This window comes from Onychostruthus taczanowskii, unplaced genomic scaffold, assembly GCF_017590055.1.
Source record: "Onychostruthus taczanowskii isolate IOZ18803 unplaced genomic scaffold, ASM1759005v1 scaffold104, whole genome shotgun sequence".
NCBI lineage: Eukaryota > Metazoa > Chordata > Aves > Passeriformes > Passeridae > Onychostruthus > Onychostruthus taczanowskii.
Genome location: NW_024496968.1, coordinates 1,092,100 through 1,117,989, shown reverse-complemented (window position 1 = coordinate 1,117,989; position 25,890 = coordinate 1,092,100). Strand labels below are relative to the sequence as shown.

General features: G+C 39.1%; 1 protein-coding gene across 2 annotated transcripts; it reads right to left on the bottom strand.

Moving 5' to 3' along the window:
* Positions 1-7,784: 7,784 nt before the first annotated feature.
* On the bottom strand, positions 7,785-22,604 carry EDARADD (EDAR associated death domain). Of its 2 annotated transcripts, none has more exons than XM_041414214.1 (6): positions 22,523-22,604; positions 18,257-18,318; positions 17,021-17,060; positions 13,981-14,069; positions 11,043-11,088; positions 7,785-8,578 (listed from the first exon to the last, which is right to left on the bottom strand). In XM_041414214.1, exons 1-6 carry the CDS (start codon positions 22,551-22,553, stop codon positions 8,202-8,204), a joined length of 645 nt encoding a protein of 214 aa, XP_041270148.1. In that variant the 5' UTR covers positions 22,554-22,604; the 3' UTR covers positions 7,785-8,201. The 2 variants fall into 2 exon arrangements, with proteins under 2 accessions (XP_041270148.1, XP_041270156.1); XM_041414222.1 differs by having other exon boundaries at positions 7,950-8,578; positions 18,257-18,315; positions 22,523-22,579.
* Positions 22,605-25,890: the final 3,286 nt, after the last annotated feature.

The following is a 25,890-nucleotide window of genomic DNA, read 5'->3' as shown; positions in this document are numbered from 1 at the left end:
GCCCAGAACTGGACACAGCACTCCAGATGTGGCCTCTGTAGGGTGGAGTAGAGGGGCAGGATCACCCCCCTGAGCCTGCTGGCCACACTCTTCCCACTGCACCCCAGGGTACCATTGGCCCTCTTGGCTGCAAGGGCACTGCTGGCCATGGCCAGCTTTCACCCACCATCACTCCCAGGTCCTTCTCTGCCAAGCTGCTCTCTAGTGGAGCGGCACTCAGCCTGTGCTGGTACTTGGGATTATTGCTCCCCAGGTGCAGGACCCTGCACTGACCCTTGTTGAACCTCATTATATTTCTCTGTGCTCAACTCTCCAGGCTCTCCAGTGGCCCATGATGACTGTGGTCACTTCTTTGACCAGACCCAAACACAGTTTCAAAGCTCACACTGGGTCACTGGCTACCCCAGGACCTTTGTGTTTCTGAAAACCTGGAAATCTTATACCCAACCCTTATATCCAACCCAATCTTTAAAACCACCGCCCCAAGGCTGGGCTTCCATCCTCCTGTTCCCTTGCAGGCCCCACTAAGAGTGATTTTGGCAGTACTGGTAAGGTAAACAGGAAGGCAAACAAAGTCCCTTGCAGTTTTACAGCTTATGATGTGTAACAACAGTCTACTCAGAGAAGCACTACTTCAGGTTCCCCCTGTTAATATGCTGGATGGGGAAAAGATGAGCACAAAAATAAAGAGTGCAACATAAAAGCCTCACAAGTTTAAATCACCATCTCCTATTCAATTAAAGGCATTTGGTATTTCTTTGCCTTGCAAAAAGCAGTGTATGTGGCTATAGAGAATTTAGAATGGCATTCAGCCACTTGTCACCAAGACCTCTAGAGTATCTTAGCTAGATAATATGCAGTCTTCTATTCCACAATTAACCAACACAAAAGCCCCATCTCAAATCATCTATCTACTTGCTAGAGTTCTGCTGATAGTTGTAGGACTGCTGCTTTAATGGGTACCTCAGATTAGCTATATAAGATTTGAAGGATTAATTCACAGAAGGGTATGATGACACTTCTTTTGAGGACAACTGCAGAAATGAGGTACTCAGATAAAAGAGCAGCAAAGCAGATTGCCTGGGGAAAGGTACCTCAGAATCATGCATGGTTGTGAGAGAGGCCTGACAACTATTGTATGTAGTCAGGTGCTAGCAAAAAGCCTGCTATTCAACTGTTCCACATAATTCCACAGCACTACTTAAAAAGAGAACAAATAAAAGGTCCTGAGCCTGAGCTACCACTTAGTTTTTCTCTGAAGCTATTTTTCCAGCCACTCTAGTTGAAAGTGTAGATCACTTTAATAAAACCAGACTGACATAAATACATGAAATACACTCAATTGTCAGTGTGAGACTGCAACCTCAAAGCAGATTTGAAAGTTCAGGTCAAACAGCAAAGACAGAAAATATGCTGAAAGGTTGCAATAAAAAAAAAAATGATGCTGAAAGGAAGAACAATAAGTGGAAATGTTTCTAGAACCACAGAAAAGAAAGTTTTACTACTTTACTACTTCTTGCTCAGGGCTCTTCTACTTTTGGGAAGAAACAATCCAGAGGAGCTACAGTGATTTGAATTATGCACCAGTTCCTTGCTGAAGCAGAACAGCTGTTTGATTAATGTGATTTTAGGCTGAGTCATAGGCAGTTAATGAAATTTGCAGGGAAGTCCCTATTTCAGCTCCCGAACCTGATGCAGCATTGACAATGAGTCAGTTGGGCTACAGCTTCAGCAGCTTTGTACTACAGTGCTGTTGCTTTGTTCATAGACTGTCTTCTGATCCTGCTGATTTCTTGTGACTGCTATTTTTAGCACCATTTACTAATGGCAGTCCTGACAGCAAAAACAAAGTGTTCCCTTATTTCCACAGTCCAAGTCCTAATTCAGGTTTTTTCTTCTAAATTTGATGTGCACTCAAGCATTGCTGGGACTATGTGTAATCCTGTCAGCAGAGACTTCTCATGTTCCAGCAGAATTTTGCTTGCTGGAAAAACAGAAATGCTTTGTCAAAACAGATGCAGCCAATTTCAGCTGAAGTAAATACAGCAGCTCTTCTTGGCCATAAGGCCTTTCATTGAGGACCCTGTTACCCCTAAGAAATTTTGCCTACCTCTCCTGTCCTTGATGCCAAGCCTATAACCTGTGTCTCTCAGGATAGCAAGCCATGGTCCAAAGTCAAGGTGAACATACATGGTCACATTTATTTGGCCTGGTATTTTATGCACAGTTCCAATTATAAAATTTCCATCAATAATGGAAATCCCTAGACTTGACATAAATAAACACAGTCTCCATTGAGAAACCTGCTCATGGAAGTTACTCTCGGCTAGTTTTTTTATATTGTTGTTGTACCAGAATAACACAATTTTCACTAGTTTATACAGTCCTACAGGCCACAGGGGTAAAGCCTCTAGCACATTGGACTGTTCAGCAGACATTTTGTGCTTAAGAACTTCATATGCTCTCAAAAGACTGACATTGTGTCTTCTGTAGTTTTAGTAGAGCTGTTTGTGCATTACAGCATTTTCTGATGGAAATCATTCCCCAGCTTCTTTGAAAAGCTTTAGACTCAAGGAGGACATAAGTCACCACTTTTTGGTACACCAACATTAAAATTTCAGTTGACAGCCCAGCTGGCTCAGCTTTTACTTAGCTATGAGTTAATCAGTGGCCTTCCATAACTCTTCCTTGACATGTCACTATTTAGCTTCAGTGATCATTCTGATCTTCAAGCTTTCAGTTGCAAATCATAGGAAAACAAAAAGTAAGGTGTTTTTAAATGAGCTTACAGATTCAAAAGCTTAAAATGCTACAGCTGCATCAGGAACTAACAAGTATTCTATTTTTTTGTTGCAGTGCCTGCTTTTTAAAGAAAAATGTTTAAGAGAAGCATAAGAGCAAAAAAGATACAGACTAGATATGAGGGCCAAAGGACAAAGAAGACACCAAGAAGTCACTAGACCTCTTGAAAACCAATTATAGGCCATATAACCCTTAAAACATACTCACCCCTTCTTTCTTAAATCAGTGACACGACACTCTAGGTTTCTTGAAGTAGTCAGGGTCACTCCATTTGCATTGCAATAGCTAGGAGCACCAACCTGTGCCTGTGCTGGCCCGGTCTGCACACCACGGCACACCCCCACTCCCAGGCAGTTGTGCCACGATCTGGACACAGTGCCAAGTTTTATCTCCCTGCCTACCTAGGGAGATAAATCCCAGGAAATATCACACATCTCTGCCAAGGGAAAGCCTGTGTGATGTTCTCCAAACTGGGGACTGTGACCAAACCCAAGATCCCTAGAACTCCAGCTTCACACCTTCATCATCCTCCTTGCAGTTGCTCCTGGATATCCCTGGTGGGTCTCTGCAGTTAGAGATGAGCTCACCTGCCCTGAGCCCTGCTGCATTTTGAAGGGAGACGTGCGAGGGCTGTACTATCACCTCTCACCACGAGATGGTAGGTGTTTCCTGATGGTTAGAGAGAATCAGGCTATTAATAGACCTTTGAGATAGTGAACTTCTCTGCTTCAGAAAAAGCAGAGGCAAAAGTGAATAAGGACCAAAAAAACCACCGTTTGCAGGATTGTGAATGAAGTACGGGAAGCTCACGTATATTAGGTGCAAAGACAAAAATAAATTCTCAGCTTAGACTCAAGATATTTTTACTAGTGTAAGGATTTGGGTGTCCCTTTATTATCCTAGCTCTTTCTTTTAAAGAACTTCTTAGTTATGTATTTTTTGTCATCAACAACATGAAACGTCAGAGTTTGCGGTTTTTTTGAGACAAAAAGCATTCCCAAATTAAATATTGGGTAATTTTGTAACAAACTCATAATAAAAAAAGAATAAGCAATTTCACATGAATGTGTAAAGTTGTATATACATTCCTTGCTATATATAGATACACAGAACACATTTACTATCCAAGTTACTTGCGCTGATTTTTAGCATTTAAGAATCTTGGGCAACTCTCATTACCACAATAACAAATATACATTTCCTCAAATGACCTGCCTTTGAAGTTAAGAATCATTGTTTGACAAAGGCAAAATACAGAGACCAAGCTAGTAAGTATGCCCAGCTGGTAACTGCCCCTCTGCCCCTAACAGAGGGTACAGCAAACCTTTCCCAAGGCTGTCTACTTCTCTTTGCCATCCGTTTCTATTGATTTCTCACTTTGTGGGGGTCAGTTAAGTTTCTTGTGTGATGGAGTCAGTCCCAGTCCTTGGTCAAAATACAGGCAGATGCTACCAACTGCACCTCTCAAAGTAAGTTCTTTTAGCACTGCTGATATTCAGCCGGTCTGGCCACTAGATCCATATCTTTCCTATCCACTTAAGGCCAACTGACCTTTGCCATGGAATCAAGACTAGCTGAACTCAGGGACTAGGAAAAGCACTTTTCTGTCAAAACAGGCAACAAGCTCACATCCTCATTTAACGGTACTCTGCCCTTCTGTCCAAAACTGAGCCAAAAATTAAAATTTAGAAGATATATTGAAAGCAGTTATGAATAACTAATTGCTTTGCCTTCATCGACAGAAGAACATGATCTGCTACAAAAATTACACAAGTGGGCTGCTCTTTAAGTTATTATAAATGCCATGCACTTTCTTTGACCTTGTTTAAACAATTCTTCTGTCTGACAAATAATTTCCAGCTATGTCTGACCACAAGTCAAGAGTGCTACCCTAGCTTAAAGAACCATGAGGCAGAATTTACATTTCTTTCCTCTTGCTAACAGCTTGACTTGGAACTGTGGGAGGCCTTTTGAGACAGTGAAAAATATGTAGTCTGTAGCACAAAGCACTGCCCAGGCCAAGCTGTAGCTCTCCTTTTTTCAGTACTGGTTCAGGAATAACCTTTGGTTTACAGTTTCTGTGCAAGTTATTTTGAACCAAGCATCTGGGACCATACTGACTATGCCTATCCTTTATGGTAGGTTCCAAAGGGCAGTCCCAAACCCATCCTGCATTCCTCTCCACAGATCTAAGGGAAGTGCATGCAGAGAGTAAGGCTTTCTGGACCCTGTCACCATTTTATGGGGATACCCATGGTTGTCCTCACAGGAAAACTAGGTTCTCCTGGAGCAGAGCACTGTAACTTTGTCACTGAAGAACAGTTATTAAGCTCATTTTATCTTAGATAAGCTTACAGGAATGAAATAATACAGTGGTTTGGCCAGCTTCACAGAAGTCAAAATGGGTGACAAAGGCCACTGATCATCCTGCAGGCACAGAGACAGCAGGCAAAGAACTGGAAATCCCTGAAGGGAGAGCAGGTCTTATACAGGAATAGGAGAAGGATATGATGGAACAAAAGTAATAGTCTTTTTAGTGTCCAGTATCAGACTGATTATTAATTCAGGAAAAGTTCACCCCATACAGGTTTCATACCTCTTAGTAAATCAGCTACAAGTTTCTGTTCATCATCTCATCAAAATTAACTCATTTTTCATATGGAAAAGATTTAAAAAAATGCATCTTCCTTTCTTCAACAGCAGTATGTGTTGCAAACTTAAGTGTTTTAAGGCATCATGAATTTCATATATACGGTATTTTTTACACAGAACAACTAATTGATAGTTCAGTAATTCCAAGGTGACTGGTGAGAAGGAAAACAGCGGTTTTCCTAGCTGTAATAAAAACAAATACAATAAAATCAAACATTGACAACTATATTTCTTCTAAAAATAGTACACATTGAAACAGAAGACATAATAAATTGAACACTCAGAACCAATATCTTGTGAACAGATATAAAACTAAACAAAGAGTGTGTACATCTCCATTTATGCCATACAAGGAAGAAAATAAGTATTTCAAGTATAGTAATGAGTAATCCAGTGTGTGGTGAAGTTTAAGGCTAACATTTTCAACCGTCAGAGCTGAATTTATACAGAATCCACCTATGAACTCTCAGAAGCAGCTTTATTTCCATCCAACATGAACTCTTGCATCTGACATTGACTTTTGAAGAGCTTCAAGGGATCAAACTCATCTTCACAAGACATCAGAGTTTCCTCAAAACTTTACAGATTTTACCCAGAAATCAGGAAAAGGGGTAGATTTCAGTTGAACACATTAATTCAGGAATGCCACTGCATCATTTCATATTCCCGTTCTGATTCTTAGGTGAGGATTCCAGCTCCTAGCTGGTCTGAATCTACCAAAGTACAGTATATTATAATATGTGGTATGTTATGGGAGGGAAAAGCTGTGTGCATTTGTGCCAGCACTCATCACTCAGAAGAGCAACTTAACACACAGACAGATCCTAAATCCTGCATGCAGTTAGCCCAAGGTATGGGAATTATGTTGGACAAGCTGCATTATGAGCTATTTGCACATTGGCAGTGGATGCCTCTGCAGGACCTGAAAGCAGCAGTCAGCCCAGCCACAGCAATAGTCTCCCAAAGCTGAATCTAGAGCATCTAACTCAAGATAGAAGAATATTAGCAAAAGTTATGAGCTGACAGACATCTGTTGGGAAACACCCACTCTTAGAAGAGAACCATTAAACACTTGAACTCCAACCCCAACAAGACAGAGCAGTAAAATTTTCTCCTTAAAATACAGCTAGAAAACTAGAGTTCTAAAGAGTAGCAGCTTTTTTTGAGGACTGGTTAAAAAAATTCATTACAAATTCCAGTGTTTTCTAAAAAAATTAAAAATTCAAACCTCAAATTTAGGTCAATTTCTTTACCCTGAAACAAGACTTTCAGCTTCTTGAAGTCACTAAAATAAAGCTAATTTTATGTCAGTCCAGAACAAGTGCCTGACTTGAAAATGTTAGTCTTTACTTCTAGCTCCTCTGTAACCGTATCACTCAGTATCTATAAGTAAAGTATTACTAGAGGTCCCTTTTCAAACTCTTACAGTAAGAAACTCAGCATACAGCACTAGACTTCCCTCAGCTTTGCTACTAATTCTTATTATTTCTACTCAAGAAAAGTAAACAGTGTATCAACCTGCATCCCATTCTAGTTTTGCCCCACATCTTGACCAGTGCTTGGGTATATACACCTATGTACATACTACATTGTCTGAGATGTCAGAAGAATGGTGGGAAAAAGGCCAATTTTGAAACATTTTAAATGTAAACAGTATAACTCAGACAATCAAAATCCTTTAAAAAAATCAGTCTAAACCACTGTAAGTGCTTTAATAACCATCCACCTGGGCTGTAGGTGAATTCAGCTGTTAATTTTCCATTAGAGTGGCTTTAATCAATATATAGTGCTAGTTTCACACAAGACTGCAACTGCCTTGGGTAGGACAGAAAGTAGGCCAACCCACAGAACTGTAAAGAAAACCACAGCCTGTGAAAAAAGAAGTTACAGTCAATACTAACAATACCCTGTGGTGCCAGCATCTCACACTTCAAAGTGAGAGGGATTTGATACCTGCACTCAGAGTGCACACTGTCTTTAAACCTTTGGAAAGCAATTTTAAGCATAGAGCCTTTTAATTGGTTTTTTTGGCCCCTAAAGGTTATGGCTTGAAAAGTCTCTCTGAATTTCATGATTTCTCTTAGAGTAAATATATAGCCTATGATGTAGTAGCATGTGAGTAATTATTTTGTTTAACATCTGTTGTTGTTTAATGTCTACTCTTGTTCATAGAAGAGACTTAATTTGCTCAAATCTGAAGCTGAATATTCAGTTAATTGTAACATTCAGATCCAAATTGCTGCCTGGAACACTGAGGTGTTCCTGTGCCAAAAACAGTGCCACAAAGCTTAAAAAACAACTAAAAAGGAAGAAAAAGATTCCACCTCATTTTCTACTAGGTAGAACATACAAAATTGTGCAAGGGCTACCAGTAAGACCAAGGGACTTGCCTTCTAACTGTGGCTGTCCCAGTAACAACAGTACACAACTGATATGGTGCACAATTGTTGCAGTAAAACAAGCAGTCAGGCCTTTTCATTCCTTTTCTATTTAGGAAGGCTGTGAACAGCAGCAAAGAAACTGAAGGTATTTGCAGACTGAATAACACAACCTGGATGATTCCATCCACTTTTGGAAGGTTATCTTTGCAACCCTGCGGGCATAAAGCTTACGTTATGTATTCAGTAGATAAAGCTTACACAGTATACAAACCCTCAGTACAGGCTTTCTCTCTCTTGCAAGGGAAACTTCCAGTGTATAAGTGGTAGTCAGCATTTAACACGTACAGACTAACAACTTTCTTTGACCTAGAAGTCATTCTGGTAAGTTCTGTTCCCTCTCTTGGGCCATTCCTCCTCCACCCATTTCAGCAGCACTTTTACAACATCAATTCTCTTATAAAATTTACAGAGATCAATCAGCTGTTCCACAGTCCGGTCACTATTCCGTAGCAAGAATTCCAAGGTGGGACTTTGGGGCTTTTGTTCAAGGAAACACAATTCATCATAAGTCATCCCCCACTTGCTTGCCAAATTTCTCCAGTTTTTCACTGTTGGATGGCAGGGATCCAGCTTTAGCCTCACTGTGTACAACAAGTCCTCATCATTGAGCATGTCACTGATGGTTGGTGCACGGAATAAGCACAAGGAGCAGGTGACATTTTCCTTGCAGGTTTTCTTGAGATCTGCAGTGAAAACCATTACACGGGAAGAAATTAGGATCTATTGCTGTGGTATCATCAGGAACAAAATATTGAAAGCATAACGGGTTGAGGAGTATTATGTTTCTTTGAATTCCTTTTGAAAAAGTCAGAACAGTGATATGCAATGCCTCTTCTCATTAATAACTCATTAAATTAACTTTCTAGAACTTCTCTCTTCACTACACTCTAATCAAAAGCAGGTTTAATCAAAAAGACAGTAATTTTGAAAGTACCATATTTATACTTTTCCAGAAAAGACATAGGATTCAATGCAGTGTGTGAGCTAGGACAGTCCCCTTTTTTATTTTTGGAACAACGTCTCTTCCTTGAATCTACCATAATGCCCACTTACATTACCAGCAGGATTATGTGTGCATTCTGTGCATCTTGTGTACCTGTGTTGTAGAATGAAGGAAAAGGTTTTGCATTTCTGAGCTGCTACCTTCATAACAAGATGAAATATGTGCACCAGGAGAATCTCTGCTGACAGATCCAAATACAGCTAACATCTAGTACTTAAACACAGTGAAAAAAGTAGATATATTCCATTGCTTTGTAAGGGCTCTTGCAATAAAAACTGTCCCTGTTTTACCAAGAAAGCCCATTTTAAATGTACATCATGAAAAGGAATAAAGTGCATACTCCTTCATATGAGAAAAACAAAAATACCAAGTTGCTGGAAAGAAGTGGTGATATATTCTAAAATCTGCATCAAATACTGAAAATTGCCATTTAGAAATCTCCTACACACCATCTCTCCCAAAACTGGTAACAATGTGGTGCTATCAGACTATATTATATATTAATACCCCTTAAACCACATAGAAACCAATTTGAGTCATACCTCTAGTCAAACTCTTATACCTAGACCTTTAACACTGCAACAGTGCAGGACATGGTCTGAGCATTTTGGCTGCAGATATGACCTTAACTCTCCCTGCTCCTTTTTGAAAGCAGGGAGAATCTGGTATCTCCAAATAGTGGACACAACCTAGAAGCTTTTCATAAAGTTTCTGTGCTCCAGCCTCATTGTACAGCTTGAAATAGGGAAGTAGCTAGTCTTACTTCAGACTAAACTCTATGAAAAAGGGGCTGATAGCAATCAAAAGATTGATTAAAAACAATAGAAAACAGTGACACACAATTTACAAGTGCTGTATCAGAGGCCTGAACTGTATCTCTGGCAAAGGATAAATCTGGTAGTTAATGCCACCTACTCATAAGGACAACTGCATCTGTTCAGGCTCTTTGCTTGTGAAATTTTGTGGCTCTTTCTTTTAACATCAATTATTTATTTTCAGTAATTACTGTCAGATTGTGTGAAAATTCCAGAATATAATGTCTGCATGCATGTTCTATTTTATTTTTAAAGACAGAACAGGCTATTGCTAGTTTTGTAACATTGCTCATCGGATTGTTCTTTTAGCAGGCCAAGGACAACTTCTGAAGTTTTCAACAAGTTAGGACGTGCAGCAACAACACCGCTGCAGACACAACTTATACAAATGCTTAGATGCCCTGTTAAAGGGAAACATGTTCTGGTGACATCTTAGCTCACAGGTATTCCACAGGCCTTGCAGCTGTTCTCTGCAGGAATATGTATGTTAACTCTTCTGTTCTCCTTGTGCACTCTAAACTTGCTGAAGTGAGACAAAACTTTCTTGCTTTATTCATACCAACTTTTACTTATACAAACAAGGCAACATGAATATAATATAATCCAATCAAATTTCTGGCTGAGCTTACAGGGCAGGAGAGCACTCTATCTGAACTTCATCTTATTTACTCTGGCAGGGTTGCCAGGGTAAGTTTTGTCCCCAGTAGAAACAGGGAAGAAGGGGTAAAGAAAACACCTCTGTAAAAGGGAACAGATATAAGTAAACAAAACCAAACCAACCTGCTTCTTGTGCTATACCATCTGGAAGACTATCAAAAGCATCATAAAGAATCCTGCTTGTCTAAGGTACTCCTGTGCTAGACACTGACAAACACTACCCAACTAATTGCATGATCCTAATGCTACCTGATAGGACAAGCTGCCTTACTAATAGGAAACTCTCAGTTTCTTACTGTTAGACTAAGAGAACTGTATATCATACACACACACCCCTCCCCAGCAGAACTCACTCAAATGATGGGATAAACACTCACAGCCTACTGCCAGCTTCTGCTCTCTCCTGACAGCTATTTACACATCACTTCCAAAGGCAGTGGTACTAAATGTATTTGGAAAGCCCAAGTTGCATATTTTGTATGGTCTTCATTATTGATCACCATCCTCTTAGAACAAAAGAGGAAGCTGTAAATTACACTGGTAAGGAAATGAGCTCTATAAGCACTAATTATCCAGGTAGTTATTTCTTATGACAAATAGCAGTTTTTAAAAAAGCACTTTGAAATAAAACCTAGGAATAAAATATGGAGAACAATAAAGTTGACATATTACCTGAAAGTGATTTGTCAGTATGGTTTTGTGTGTCTTTGTCTTCTGGCTACAAAGCAGAAAACAAATATAAAGTAAAAATAAAACAATGTAATTGAACATCAGAATAATATTTGACTAATTTACAACTGGCAGAAGATTACTTAAAAGAATCCCAAGCTGCTTGTGAAGTCAGATAGGGAACATACATGTAGTTTTGAGGAATTGCTAACAATCTGCAGTCTTTTCAGGCAGCATTTCCATGCTTTGGCTCATAAAACAGCCCTGTTGGTTGGAGGCACTGAACAACAGCGTTTTTATTAATGATATGCTATAGCATTGCATCTTTTGACTAACTCTCTCTTAAACACCCAAAAGTTATTTAACAATTCATATGGTTTGATTTAAAAGATTTTTAAAATGTTTTGCAATGCAAAAACCAAGAATTTTGTAACAAGCAGTAGTAAGGGATTGTTTTGTTGATCTAGGCAAAGTGGAAAATTTTTTTTACAAACTTCTTTATGTACACAGGAAGCTTTTATAGACAACAGGTGGACGTGAATATTTTTGCAGCTCACATCTAACCCTCTCTCCTATTTGAAGTTAACATTCCCTCAATTATGTTTTGTCTGCTAATTAAACATAATGAAATTACTTAGCAGCTGAGACTGTAACACACGTTGTAACATTTAAATTCTACTGGTTAGCAACCTCTAAAAACTGGAAGGACAGCCCCTTGGTTGTAGAACTGTGGGGAAACTGCAGCTGCCCTTACTTTAATTATGCAGGTGTGGAGCCAGGTGAAATAGCTTTCTTCTGTTGAGGATTTAAAGATGAAAGTAGAAGGGGATTTTCCCCTTAGATAGCTGCAATGAAGTATTGTTGATCTTTTTATATTGTGTCATTCTTCTAAAACAGCAGGCTTCTTAATTTTGCAGGTTGTGCATACAAACAAAAGTCAATATATGGGTAACAACATAGTGTAATAAGATACTTTAGTCCTACCTGCTACACCTTCTTTACTAAGAAATCCACTAAAAATAGAATACAGGCAATTTCAGTTGCTGTGGTGAACTTGCATGCATTCACAATCTAATTATAAAGAAGGTGAACTCTCTCCAAAATATTTACAGACTTCGTTAAGAGAGGAAAAATTTGCATACTGTTTTCAGTGTTTCTTTACTCCCTGAAACTGCAAGACCACACATGCAACATCAAAATGTCTGCTGTCTGCTCAAGAGAGATCTAACACTGCACATGCCAATTGCAACTGAATAAGCCCTGCCATTATCTTCTAGCAGTTTACTTTTCTACCGTGACAGCTTTATCTGGACAGTGCTTTTAAAACACAAACTTGGCCTTCATGGCAACATGTGAGCACACAAAGTTAAAAAAAAAAATTAAATCTGAAGTTCCTGATTATAGTAACTGTCTCCACTCCCACAAATGCCTTAAAAAGGCAGAATGTTATTACTGAGCCTCAAGGAACAAATTCTCAGAAGACTAACTCATTGGGGAGAACGAGGAACTTCCCAGGACAGCCCAGCCTCCCCAGAGATCTACTTCAAAAGAAACAAATAAGCAAATCAAAAGAAACAAATAAGGAAATTTAAAAAAAAAACAAAAAAAACCCAAAACAAACTAAACAAAAAAAAAAAGCACACTAAAAAACAAAAAAAAAAAAAAAAGCAGATACTGTTCACTTAACTGCTGTCCTGAACTTAATTTCTCAGACTTTATCAATTCATTGAAGTTCAAACCTTACTATGAAAGCCAATGCCTAAGTGCCTTTATATGTATACATGCCTTATGAGGCATAAAAAATACGAGTGGGTAGTACTGCAAAAAGTTCAAAGAAAAGCAGCGATACTTACCTGTGCCATGCATCTGTTTTCAAAATTCATATTTTTACTGATCAGTCATAATCCAGTTTATCAAGTCAGATGCACTCAGGTTTATTCAAGATCATTTTCTTGTAATGTAATTGCGATAAGACAATGTAGTGTTACTTCCAGGGAAATGAAGGCATTAAGCAAGAATATTTTTTGCCCACAATGAAGAGCCAATCATCCTCTACAGGTCTAATCAAAGCCATACACTTATGTCTTCAGACACACAGTCTGAAGGTAAGCAGAAAGTTTTCCAGCTCTGTGGAACCATTACTACCCTAATACACTGAATTATCTTTATAGTGATTCTAAGCTGCCAATAAATGCTTTCTTCTTGATGATGGGAAGGAACAGTTACCTCCATCATCTGTGAAATGCATACCAAACCCATGTTTGTTTCTGATGGAATTCAGCTGGGACTCTGGCATTAGGAACTCCTTTTAATTCTTCATCTTGCTGGAAAAGGCTCATTCATTTCTCTTCTCCAAGTTTTCTGCTCAACCCAAAGAGAATCAATTTGAAATTCAGCAAAAAACATTCACTTGAAAGATAATAACCATGGAGCATGGGAGTCACTCAGCATTGCCCTTCCTATGGCAATGAAAGATGTCACAAAAAGTGGACAATGTTTCATCTATGGGAAGAGCCGTGTTCCCAAAATCAAAGCAAAACCATCTAATGCCTCCCTATAGACAAAATCTAGGATTCCTTACTTCTTCACTTCTTCTCTGCCTGGCTTTATTTTCACCAGGAAATATTTTCATCAGAGGGACATGTTAAAGCATGCATGACAAAGCTTTAACACTTTGCTGGATCTTCTTCAGAACACCCATACATTGATCAAAACCTATTCAAACTAAAAAGTACATGTTAATGATAAAATCATCTCTTTTTTTGCTCTTGTCCACAAAAGCCCCCTTTATTGAACTCTTGAAAAGAAAGCAAATTTCTGGTCTGTTTTACTGAATAATTTTGTGCTCTCCAGATACAGTCTGAAAATATACTTATTTGTTAACACATTTACTGAATTAACAGCAGTAACTTAGTTCACATTCAAGTATCATTTTTCTTACCTGTTGTATTAGGCCAGAATCTGATGTGAGGGTCTTGATGTTCACAGATGCAATTTCCAAAGTAACTTGATCTGTTAGGTATTCCTCATCTAAGGCAAAGAGCGTGAAACACTGGTCTTCCACTCACACACAAATTTAAATAGTAAGACTATCAAACAGAAATTATAGTATAGGTGTCTAATATAAAAAATTTAACTCCATATCATGAGCTAACACTGGGAATTGCTAGATTAAAAGCCCAAAATGTTAAGTCAGCAGAGTCTGTAACAGTCATGCAGAGAACAAGTGTGAGAAGAAATATAATCCTTACAGAGATTAGATATTAAAGTAACAGTTGTTTTCTAAACAAACATCACACTATTTTTAAAGCAAGAGTCATGTTGTTCTTTCAGAAAGCTGACTACAGAATATTAACTAAACCAATAGAACAAAGTAGGCTGAAGATGTCACAAGTCACTACAATTTTTGTTTTGCCTTTCTCATCACACTTAAAATGACAGCTAAAATAAGTATTGCATAAATATTTATCTTATATTCTGCCCCTTTGTGAACTGGACTCATCCTAGTGATTCCTACTACACAGGAATTTGCTGAAGCACTGAAATAATCCATTTCAAACTGTGTTTATCAACAGACCTGGGAGGCCACTGAAAAGCACAGCATTCCCTAGTACAGCACAAACTCTGCTAACTTTTCAAGCATCACTTCAGCTCTCAAAATGGGATACAAAGGATACATAAACCCTTTGTGGACCTTGTGCACTCTGCATGATTAGTAAGGTCCTCCTCATCAAAATATTTGCATAATTCCCCTGAGTCCGGTGCTGACCAACCATTAACATAAGCTTAAAAAGAGTTATATTCTACATGTTTTTACACACAAGAATGCTCCATGGGGGTGACTACATTTTTAGTGTTGGTATGTTTCCATTTGTTGTTGGTTTAGTGGCAAGATCTCATTGAAGAACCTCTATTACCTTTATGAATCATCACATAACAGAAAGAAGCAATATTTTCTTAACTCACTCAAGAATCAAAGAATTCATCCTTACACTTGCAAGAAAAAGGAAACCAAAAATCACTATTCTCCTCTTTTTCTGGTTTTGTAAGACTGTTGGAAGATATTTCATCTCTAGTGATGTCAATGTTTGGTAGAGGATCATCATTATTCTTTATGACTGTACTTCCAGAGACAATGACAACAACAACAACCACCAAAAAAACACCACAAACAAACAAACAAAAACCCACCAAAAAAGCCCCCTCCAAAATAAAGTCTGTCTGAAAATGCAAAGCATGGGCATCAAACCTGTGGAAATGATATGTGTGAAATTTGTTCTATATTTGAGTGGAAATAGTATTATCAAACACTACACTAAGGCGACCTCTGCAAGATAAGAAGTTCCCTCAACTCCATTTTACCTCCCAATCAGTAAAGGGTGCCAAGAACTTTAATAAGTTATGGCTCCAAAACAGCCCATTAATTAATTGACCAATAAAAGAAACAGACAGCCCCTCTCACCAATGTACTGTCTGTTCAAACATCAAATCTGAAACAAACATAATTGTGTGTTATACAGAATCAGACTGGCACATCTGTTGCAATTTTCAGTTGACAGTCATATCTCTAAGTTTTTATTTTTTATAGAAATAACTATGAAAAGCCATTCTCAGAGAAATAATGAAATTTACAGAAATGAACAGAATACTAAGAGGTATTTGTATCACATTCAGCTTCAAAGGGGAAATGTCAAGCTATATTAGTAATTACATAATCTTAAACTTAGTAAGAGGAAGCAAAAATGAAAATTAAATATAAACCAAGTGCACTTCCTTTTTACAGAAAGTGCTGATCTTTCTACTTATGTCTTAGCTTTCCTTTTTAAATTAGGTGCATTTAGAATACGGAATTTTGGACTTTAAACAGCCCTGGCAAATTTGAAATTTCGGAACTAATCTAATTAATTTTGAGGAGGATCTAATGAAACAGGTGAAATAAAAAACAGAACGAGGAAAAGAATTTTCTAATGTAATTGCTTTGGTGCTAATAAACGATTTTGAAGGACCAAACCACCTGCCTGAAAATAAAAAGAAACTAGTTTATGACTTCAAATAGTCTTCATCCCACATGATCCTTCCCTGCTGAGCAACACTTCTGAAGAGTGCTCATTTCCTCTGCCTGGCTTTCTCAAGCCCCAGAATAATCCCCAACTTTTCTTTAACCCCAATGCTCCCACTCGTCAGCACAAGTTTCCATTGTGACAAGCCTGGTTTCCTGTGGCTGTCCCACTGCAGACCTGCTGTGCAACACAGGGTGGAGAACACACTACCTGCAGAGTGCTCCTCAAGCAAGCCCCTGCCAGTGCATTCCCTGGACAAAACTCAATGGCAAAGCCTGGGATGACAACAAAAAACCCACCCCACACATCAAGGAAACATAAGGAGGATATTCACACTGTGTAATCCATGTATTTTTCTTCAGAACCTGCACTCCCTCACTCCATTTTCAGCAAGGAGAGGCAGGAACTTGTGCAGAGTAGACCTAATAGTAGGTTCCCCAGTAGATGGTATTAACATCAGCTGAAGGTAAAAGATGGCACAAAGAGTTTGACTGATTACAAGGCAGGGAATGCAGTCAGAGGCAAAAGAACTGAAAGGTATTTCTTGATTTTATTTCTAACAACATGAAGGTACTGGTAGTCCCTTCAAAGTCACCATCTAACATTATGATTTTTCTACCATCTTTTGTCTGAACCCTGTCTTTCAATGGCACCACTGTATTTTCCTTTCAGATCAAGAACCCAGGTCTTCTGGTGATAGTTTTAGAGTGATTTTAAGATCAAACCTAAACTTGGGAAGGAAATTTCAAAAGTTAAATATACACACCAAACTGACATCAAAAATAAAGAGGGCATTACATTTAAAACACAAATATGTAGCAAAATGTATGAGTATTTTAATCTGCTGGGTAGCACCACTGGTTTTATTGCAGATAGCAACAGATCAATGATATCTGAACAGACAGAATTCACAATACCTACCTTTAGGTACTCCTGTGTCTTGGACAGGATATTTTTCTGTCTGTCACAAAAAGGCAAGAAACACAATGTTTATTATTTTGAGTGCAATTGTGCTGGGGAAGGAAAGAGTATTTATATGTTCTTTAATTATTACTTAATTTTGTAAGTGCATAATTATAATTGTATCTCTCAAGTTGCTACTAGTTGATCTGTTCACCATCAGATACAGCAACACTCTTCTGTGGGAAACTGAGATGCTACTAACACTGCTGATTAGCACTTGAAGAAGCAATAAAGATGGCTCCTTTGTGACAGTATTTTTAAAGCTATTTTTAGTGAAAAAGCAGAGTTCAGAAAAAGAAATTTTGTACTGAAGTAGCAACGTAATCCTGACAAGGTAAGGCATGCCAGGAGGAACAGACATGACTACAAATTCTCTTTTAGCAGATTAAGCTTTTAATAAAATATTACTGCATTGAAATAAAAGGAAATATTTTCCCCTTCTGCTCTAAATTTACATAGCTGATTAAGAAGCAATAGGAAGCTATTATTACTGAGTTTAAGGAGACAGCTACTGATTCCTGGGCATGACACAACTTATTATTTTATCTGACATTTACCTCCTTCCCTATGGCCCTCGCCCTTACGTGAAAGTAGGTGTGGCTTTTACAGAAAGCCACATTTTAAAATGTTTTCACAGAATTTCCTATTACTCCCACCTGGGCAGGAGCCTGGGATGTTTGAGATCCCGACACAAGCGGTGCTCGTGAGCCAGCGCGCACCAGAGGGCGCGGTCTGGTCCCTCCCAGGCTCAGCTGGGCCTGTCTAAGGCACCGCTCTTGGATCCTACCTTTCCATGACTTCAAATCAGCTACAGGAAGTAATAATAGCTTAGTAGTGTTAAAATTTTAAGCCCTAACTGGGTTATTTTATCCATTCAAACTATGTAGACAGAAGAATGTCAGCACTAATTTTTCTCAGTTGCTGGGGCTTTTTTAAATTAGAGATGTCACTGCCACAGCCTTTGGAGGTTATCCATGGGCAGCTCTGCTGATAATACCACCCAGTTCAGCTGAAGCACCTGTTGGTAGTTTTAGTTACACTTTGACTGCATAGATTAATTTATTAAGGTTTTTTGTGCAGTCATACAGATAAGCAAAATCTTGTATATACACTCACAGTGTGAGTTAGCATCTCACTGTTTTTTTCTCACTGTGGCATCACGTAATCATAGAGAGCTAGACCAGAAACACACACCATTGTTAAGGAAAGAGTGCTCGGATCCGTATCCTCCACTGGCTCTTTTGCTGCATGATCTGCTGGAAAAAAGAAAACTTATCACTGCATAGTCATTAAAGTATTTCTGCCAATTCATATTTTGCTTCTTTGCTTGACTAAGGTAAAACAGAACTATACAGCCATTACATAAATTATGTCATATTTCTACAAGAAAACATGACAAACTGAAAAATGTCAGAACTACTAACACAGACATTAGAAACTAGAAACTAGATGTAATAAGGAGATCCAACTCTAACCTAACAAAAGATAGACTTCAAGTAAAATCTCAAAATATCTTTAGTGAAAAAAAATCACAAAACATGACAGCAAAAAATACTAAAATAAAGTAAATTTTCTAAAAGCTAAGTCCTGTTCTCCTATTGACAGCATTGAAATTTTTCCTCAAAGAAATAATTCAAACAGGAAGCTAACATACCCACTACAACAAAAATTAATACTGGAATGAACACCAGATTACAATAGAAAATTGAAAACACTAATTAAAAATATTTGAGCAAAATGTTTATTATTTGTATACAACAGAACAGTAAAATTCAACTATATTAATATCAAGAGAATCAAAACATGTATCTTCAAAGTACCTGCAGGTGAATCAGAAAATGTTAACCCCTCTGCATCAATGGCTGAATTGACAAATACTAGTGGGATACTGACCACAAGTACACTGAGAATGTGAAACAAATCTCATATAGAAGACAGGATTCACAAAATTATTCCTATAATTTAATATCATCCTGACATATTTTTCAGAAATCTCTTCTGTTGATAAGAATAAATGTTTTCAAAAATTGAAAAACATTTTAAATTATGTGGTAAGATCTTTCTTCTTGTCACTCTTACTCTAAAAGTCACTGCAAGTAACATTAAGTTTTCAGCTGCAACAAGTAAGACATGATTGTAATCAGTATTTGGTGATTACCTTCTTTGGAATATAAAAACCAGTAGAATTAGAATAGAGTCACAGAAATGAACTACAAAGCACACATTATAAACACTGAGCCCCAAAACAGAACAGAAGTTTCACAGACAATATTCCAATCAGCTCAAATTTAGCATAGTTGCTTATTTGGAGACCCACTCCTACAAATCCACTCAATACAACAGAACAAGCTGAAGCAATAACCAATGCAAGACAGCACAATAAACTGAAAATAAAAAAAGGTGACAGCAGTAGGACAGAGTTGTTCTCTCTCCTCCTTCTGTGAGGCAGCCCCACCAGCAGCAGTTCCTGGGTGTCCCTGAGATTCCAGGTAAAGCCTTTCTCAGTGCTACAGCCCCCAGGAAATCCACAGGCATTGTCCAGGCAGGTGGCACATGATCAGAGGGGCAGATGACAAAGGCTGAGCAGAGTCTTTGCACATTGCAAGTGTAAAAAAGACAGGGGCCTATGAAACTGCAGTTGAGCATTGTTCACACTGCAAATTAGGAAGCCATATGCAGAAGAAGAAAACCAAAAAAAACTAACTAACTAAACCCCTATGTTCTTGTCACATGTCTTTTTTTTGGTACATATGAAATCCCTGCTCCAGAAACATGGTATTAACAAAATGTTCTGGATAAAGCCTGCTCTGATAGCAAGTCAGCACAAACTCTCAAATGCAGAGAAGTTGATAGTCACTGGGACATGGGAAAATACAATAAGCTGGCATAAGACATTGCTTGAGGGTAGGGCCAAAAATAGAGGCTTCTAGTGGGAACTGCAGTGGAAAGCTTCAGAGGAACTGGGCAAAGAGAAGACCACCCAGTAAAGGAGAGCTTAAAAACAAGGAGGCACTGGGAGCCAAAGAAAGGCTCTAGGGAAGAAGGCCAGCCCAGGCATCCCTAGTCTCACTGTTTTTCCACTCAAAGCCAGTGGCAAAGCATGCACCTTATTGTTGGTTTATTGTGGAGGCCTTTCAGCTCCTCCTTACAGATTCTTAGTATAATTAAAACAAAAAAAAAAAAAAAAAAAACCCAAAAAAAAGCAACCAGCCAAACAAAAAAAAAAAACAACCCCCAGAACTTCCTTTTTCCCATGTAAGAGAAGCCTTGAGGCAGGTGAAGGCAGACCCCACAGAACATCCATGCTTTGGTGAACCTCACTTAGCTATGTAAGGGCTCGGTCCTCTATTCTCTGTTGTTACATCTTCATGATGCCACCAAGGCACATTTTAACACTTGTAACTTACTTTCCACAATCCAAAGGGAAGCACTGAAAAATTGGAGAAGCTCAGAGAATACAGGCATTTGAAACAAGGATTTGACAGACCCACGTGTGGGTGGTCAAGAGGTGATGGGGTACAAGGGTGGTACCTCTCAATCCTGCTTTCTACGTCTTACACATAAACATTCAGTCATGGGAATCTGCACCTTTCTTGCTTAGCATCCATCCTGAACATTTTAAAATTGTATTTCATTTCCTATACCTCAATTGCTTCCATTTATTTAATAGTTCTTTATGAAGAATAGTAATTTCCATTGTTTTGTTTAGGTTGCAGAGTACTACCAAGTCCTCAGTTTTTTTCTAAGTGGCATGTATGTGTGTGAATATTTGCACCTAAGATTAAAGGCTCCACATTTTGGGCTGCAGATGATTCATCAGGGTCTTGTTGACCACTCATAGCAGGCAGATAATCTGAAAACCACAGACCTGGTATTTTATTGTGAATAAGGTAATTTGAATGTCCTTTCTCTCTTTCCCACACATATCTGCCCCAGCATTCCACAGCTCATTTCATAGAGCTGTACTGGTGAACAAAGCACTAGAGAGGAAAGTTCTGTGTTTATCTCAGATGTAAACCATCCACAGTTTTTCATGCTGAAAGGCCAACAGAAACTGAAGGTATCATCTGACTGACTGTCTGATTTCATGGTTACTTTGACAGACAGCTTCATAACAACATTACCTGGGATCCCTCACAAAATCACTACGACTGTACTCGCCCCAACAGGATACAGACAATGGACCACATTTACTTCCCCACACTTCTGCAGGGAGCCACAAGTGAGTTGACTCAGATGGACATAAATCAGCATGTGCACATTGACTAGGACAGACATAAATCAGGCTCAGTCGTTGCTCCTCAGATTCATTTCTGCCACACAGCACCTGCATACAGCTGTGCCAGGGCCCATCCAAGAAGAGCAGCAGACTTGCACCAATGCCCACCTTTCATTCTGCCCAATAGTGCTGCTATAATGGGATGCAATGCTCTGCACTCACCAGTGCAGTTTTTCTGCTTTTCACCCTTGCATTGGAAGGAAGTCTGAAAGCAAGTTTCAGAGCCCTCAGGATTTTGACTTTTAAGCAGGAGGGGGTTCACAAAACACCAAGCAGCAGAGACAGTGTTCTCTGTTACAGTTTTACTCTGCAACGAAGTCTTGACTGTGTTGTGAGTAGTGAGTGAAGCATCTAAGATCGGCTGTAGTTACATAGTTCAACCATTCATGTAAGACCTTTTCCACACCAAGGCTAGGCAAACACATTAATAACTTAACTTAGCACAACTTAAGTAATCAGTCTAATACTAATGTTGCTCATAGAGATGAACTCTTTGACTAAACACAAATAAAAATGTTGCTTTGACTAGAGGCACATGAATTTTAGATTTGAATAGGAGGAGAGGATATGGCAAATTATACTAGAATATTCAGTACCCTGAAAAGCTCAGGTCCATCAGCACTTGTGCATTTTTGTTTACTGTCAACTACTCAAAACTTTGTCCCTGTCTGAGCAGACAGCCATGGAAAAATCTGTGATGCTGCACACCGCAGCTGAGGTGCTTAAAAGTCATTTGCACCATTACCATTACTATGTAAGCTAATGCACGTGGACTTCATAGCCACCCGAGCTCTGGACTTCTAAGAAATCGTATTTTAAAAGGTATTTTGAACATGCTGCTAACTAGCGCAAACTAACGTACACGCTAAATACTGGAGCAGGCTTGACAAGACAAGTTACACTAAATCACACCAGCAGAGCACATGATAAATTATTACCATACTTAACTGGCGCGTGTGGAGGGGGAAGGGAGAAACTTAAAAACTTTTCAGCCCGGCCGGGTCTGCGCTCCTCGCCTGGCTCCCAGGAGCCGCGGTCCCGGGTCTGCCCGGCTCGGGATGGGCGCCGCGGGCCGCACCCCGCGCATCGCCTGTCCCGGCCTGCCGGGGGCCCCGGCAGCGGCCGCCACCCCTCGGGGCATCCCCGCCCTCCCACCCGGCTCCCCCCGGCGCCGGCCTCACCTGGGGGCAGCGGGTCCTGCGGAGCGGCCATGGGGCGCGGCGGGTCCCGGGGCGAGGAACGCGACGTGCCCGGAACCGCCGCCCCGCCGCGCCGCCCCCTTCCTGCGCCGCCCCGCCGCAGGTAGGGCGCTCCCGGCAGGGATGGAGCAGGCAGCTCGGTCCCACCCATGGCCGTCGAAAGCGCGTCCGCCAGGAGCCCGCATTTCCCAGCGGGAAATAGCGCGGGTAGGTCGGGTTAAATCCTCCGAGCGGGAGGTGCTCTCTGAGTGAAAACGCGGTGTTTCGCTAGAGCACAGACACGGGCTGCACGTACCGCTCGTCAAGTAGTGCTACTTCGGATCTAAAAGTGAGCTACTTCAGCAATATGAAATCAAGTGCTCGCTGTCCTGTTCTTGCGGACATTTACGAGCCTAAATCACCGCCTTCCGACAGAGAAAGGTGGTCTCCGTTAGGGCTTAAGGTGCAGTCACAGGTGGCTCAACGTGTACGGACAGAGTTTACAAACGCAAGTACTGCAAAGCAACAATTATAAACTGCACTGGTTCCTCACAGATATTCAGAATTTGTCCTCTTATGCTACAGGCAGATCCGATACCATGAAGAAGTCAAATCTTTGGATGCAATTGCTTTGGAACCCGACTGTCATCTCTGGCAAATTCTCTCACTTATGGTTTCCATGTAAAGTAATACAGGCTTCTTAAATGGGGTCTGTGCATGAAATCGAGCTCTAAATAAGAGATTTTGTGTATTGCTATTTAGTGTACAATACAAGCAAAAGAAGCCAGCACAACTGAATTTACCATTATAAAGATCACTTTTGTGAGCCACCTGGTTTGTTTTTTAAAGAGGTAAATTTACAAACAGAATCTGTTCTGTTACACTGAGAGAGCTCCAGTTCAGCCAACTGGCTTACACTGGCATAACTAAAAGTAGCTTTTGGTCCATTAAGCATTACAATTGAGTGCTTTTCCATGGATTATTTTTCATCTCTTGTGCATGTCATAAATAATAATTTTTTTAAGTGATACAGATTAAATTGCTCTTATTTCCACAATTTAAATTGATGACGGTAGCTGTCATCCTGTTGTCATGAACAAGTATTTCTCACACTGCAGCCTGGAAAGGGCAGGGTGGGGATGTGGAATGCACCACCACACCTGTAATTTGTTTTTTAGCTAACATCAGTAATATTGATGTTTTTCGATTATTTTCTTACTGAATCTCATCTGAGATAAATGGGTTATACACACAAACATACATATCTCTATATATCTTAATCTCCAAGGTGCAGCTAACAGATCACTAAGATTTCTGCAACTCATTATGTGCAAAAACAAAGAAATTTTTTTTTAGATCTATCATTGGAGTCCTACTGTTCAAGGGGTCAGTTGCCTCTCATTTCTTCCACATTCCTATTAAAACTCATTCTCAAAAAATAAGGGCTTACTTTAAAAAGGTAACAGCAAATGAAATTAGAACTAAAACTGCTGATTCTGTGTGTTTCCCTTGATTTCCTTAGCAGCACAAGGGTTTTGGTGATGGATGATTAGGCTGAAAGCAGAAGTGTATTCTTACCTACACAGCTCTGCACAAATGCTATACTAATTATTGGAGTCTCTTTTATAACTGCGAGGAATTATACAGCCACAGTAGAGTTAAGAATATTCTAGACTCATCGAGCCTGTCAAATTTATGCTTCAATTAAATGAATGCCATGTCTACCCTGAGGACTTCCCATGTAGGTATTGCCTCTGTGTGCTGTTCAAAAATTACTGAACTTTACCCCAAAAGTAAACACAGTGACTGCAAAAACTTGGGGGAAAGATATTTACAACCTACATAAAAATGTATCCATTGATTTCCTTCAAAATATCCTCGTGTACTATTGTCACACAGATGGCTGTAAACAACAGAAGGCTACAAAACACCGGTGCTGGGGGCTAAGTCAGGTTTTACAATCAACATGGCATTTACTCTTCTCATAACTTACAATCTGTAATCTTCCTACATGAGGATTAAAAAAAATTATTTCAGTAAGCAGTGACAAAGTTTTTTTTAGTGGAACAACACTTGTTCCAGCAGCCAAAATTGGCTAATGTTGCTCAAAATCATGTATTTTAAGAATATAAATATTTATACCAGTAAATTAGATTAGCTTTTCAATTTGAAGCAGATTTTTTTAAAAATTATTTACAGAGAACTCTTTAAAATAATGAAATTTAATAATAGAAATGAATAGTCTAGATAATATTACTGCTTTAAAACTAAGGTTAGTAATCATAATTTAGCAGTTTTTCCATAGTACTGAAGGAGGAGACTGCAATTACTTACAAATATCTCTAGAGTACTGATAACAGTACAGATTAAATTGGCTGTTGTATGCCTGTTCTTGTACCAGTCTTTAATGAGTGTTGTAGAAGTCTTTTTTACTTAGCCAACTGAATAGTGCAGAAAGCCAGCAACTAGTTTGGCAAAACAAAACACAATCATATCATAAAAGTTAAGTCCAGAATGGGAACTTTAAGCAATGGCATTCCATAGAACGCTGGATTAATCTTACCAACACATTTCTAAACCTAAGTACTATCTGTACCTTATCTTGCTATAACCCTATAAGCTACTAAATCCAGCATAGCTAATTATAATGGGAAGAGTTCAGAATTTTGTCAATTTCCCTTCAAATGCAGAATTAGTAATTTCAAATAGTTTTCACAAATCAAGTCTGTGCAGATCTCCTCTCACTCCTTTCCTCTTGGCCCCATCAAAAAACCCAGCCATATTTGATGACAGAGGCTTTTCTCAAAGATCTACAAACTATCTGGTAATATAGAGCTGGAGAATTTTTTGTTTGAAATAGCAATTAACACAGTCTCAAGGGGCTTCCAACCTTCTGAGCATAAGACTGCAGACAAAACCAAGGGCAATATATTCCTCTCCAGAAAAATATACATCACCACAACAAAAAGAAAAACAAAACCATACACATACAAGACTCCCCCCACCCAAAAAAAACCAACTAAACCAAAAAAAAAAAAAAAAACCAAAAAAAAAAAACAAAACATTTTTTCCAGTTTATCCTCTGTAGCTTTTCCACGTGGAAATAAAGAGTTTTTGTTCCAGATCACAAAAGCTACTATAACACAGGGGATCAGTAATATTCCCCATACCTTGACACAGGTTGCCAATAGTCATGGTAACTGTGGGCCTGCCAAAATCACACGGCAACCTTATTTATTCTTCCTCATCTGTTTGCTTTCTACATTTCAAATATCTTCACTTAAGGAAATTCACATTGAGTAAAATGTCTCTGTGTCAACATAAACTCTTCACCTCTCCTGTATTTCAGGAGATTTAGGAAGAAACCTCCC

Excerpts from the sequence above, each read along its gene's own strand:
- EDARADD (XM_041414214.1), bottom strand. The coding sequence starts at position 22,553 with ATGGCCGCTCCGCAGGACCCGCTGCCCCCAG. Across the intron at positions 17,061-18,256 it reads GCACTCTTTCCTTAACAATG|ACAGAAAAATATCCTGTCCA; the intron begins GTGTGTGTTTCT and ends TTTTTGTGACAG. Across the intron at positions 14,070-17,020 it reads AGACACAGGAGTACCTAAAG|ATGAGGAATACCTAACAGAT; the intron begins GTAGGTATTGTG and ends TCTTTGCCTTAG.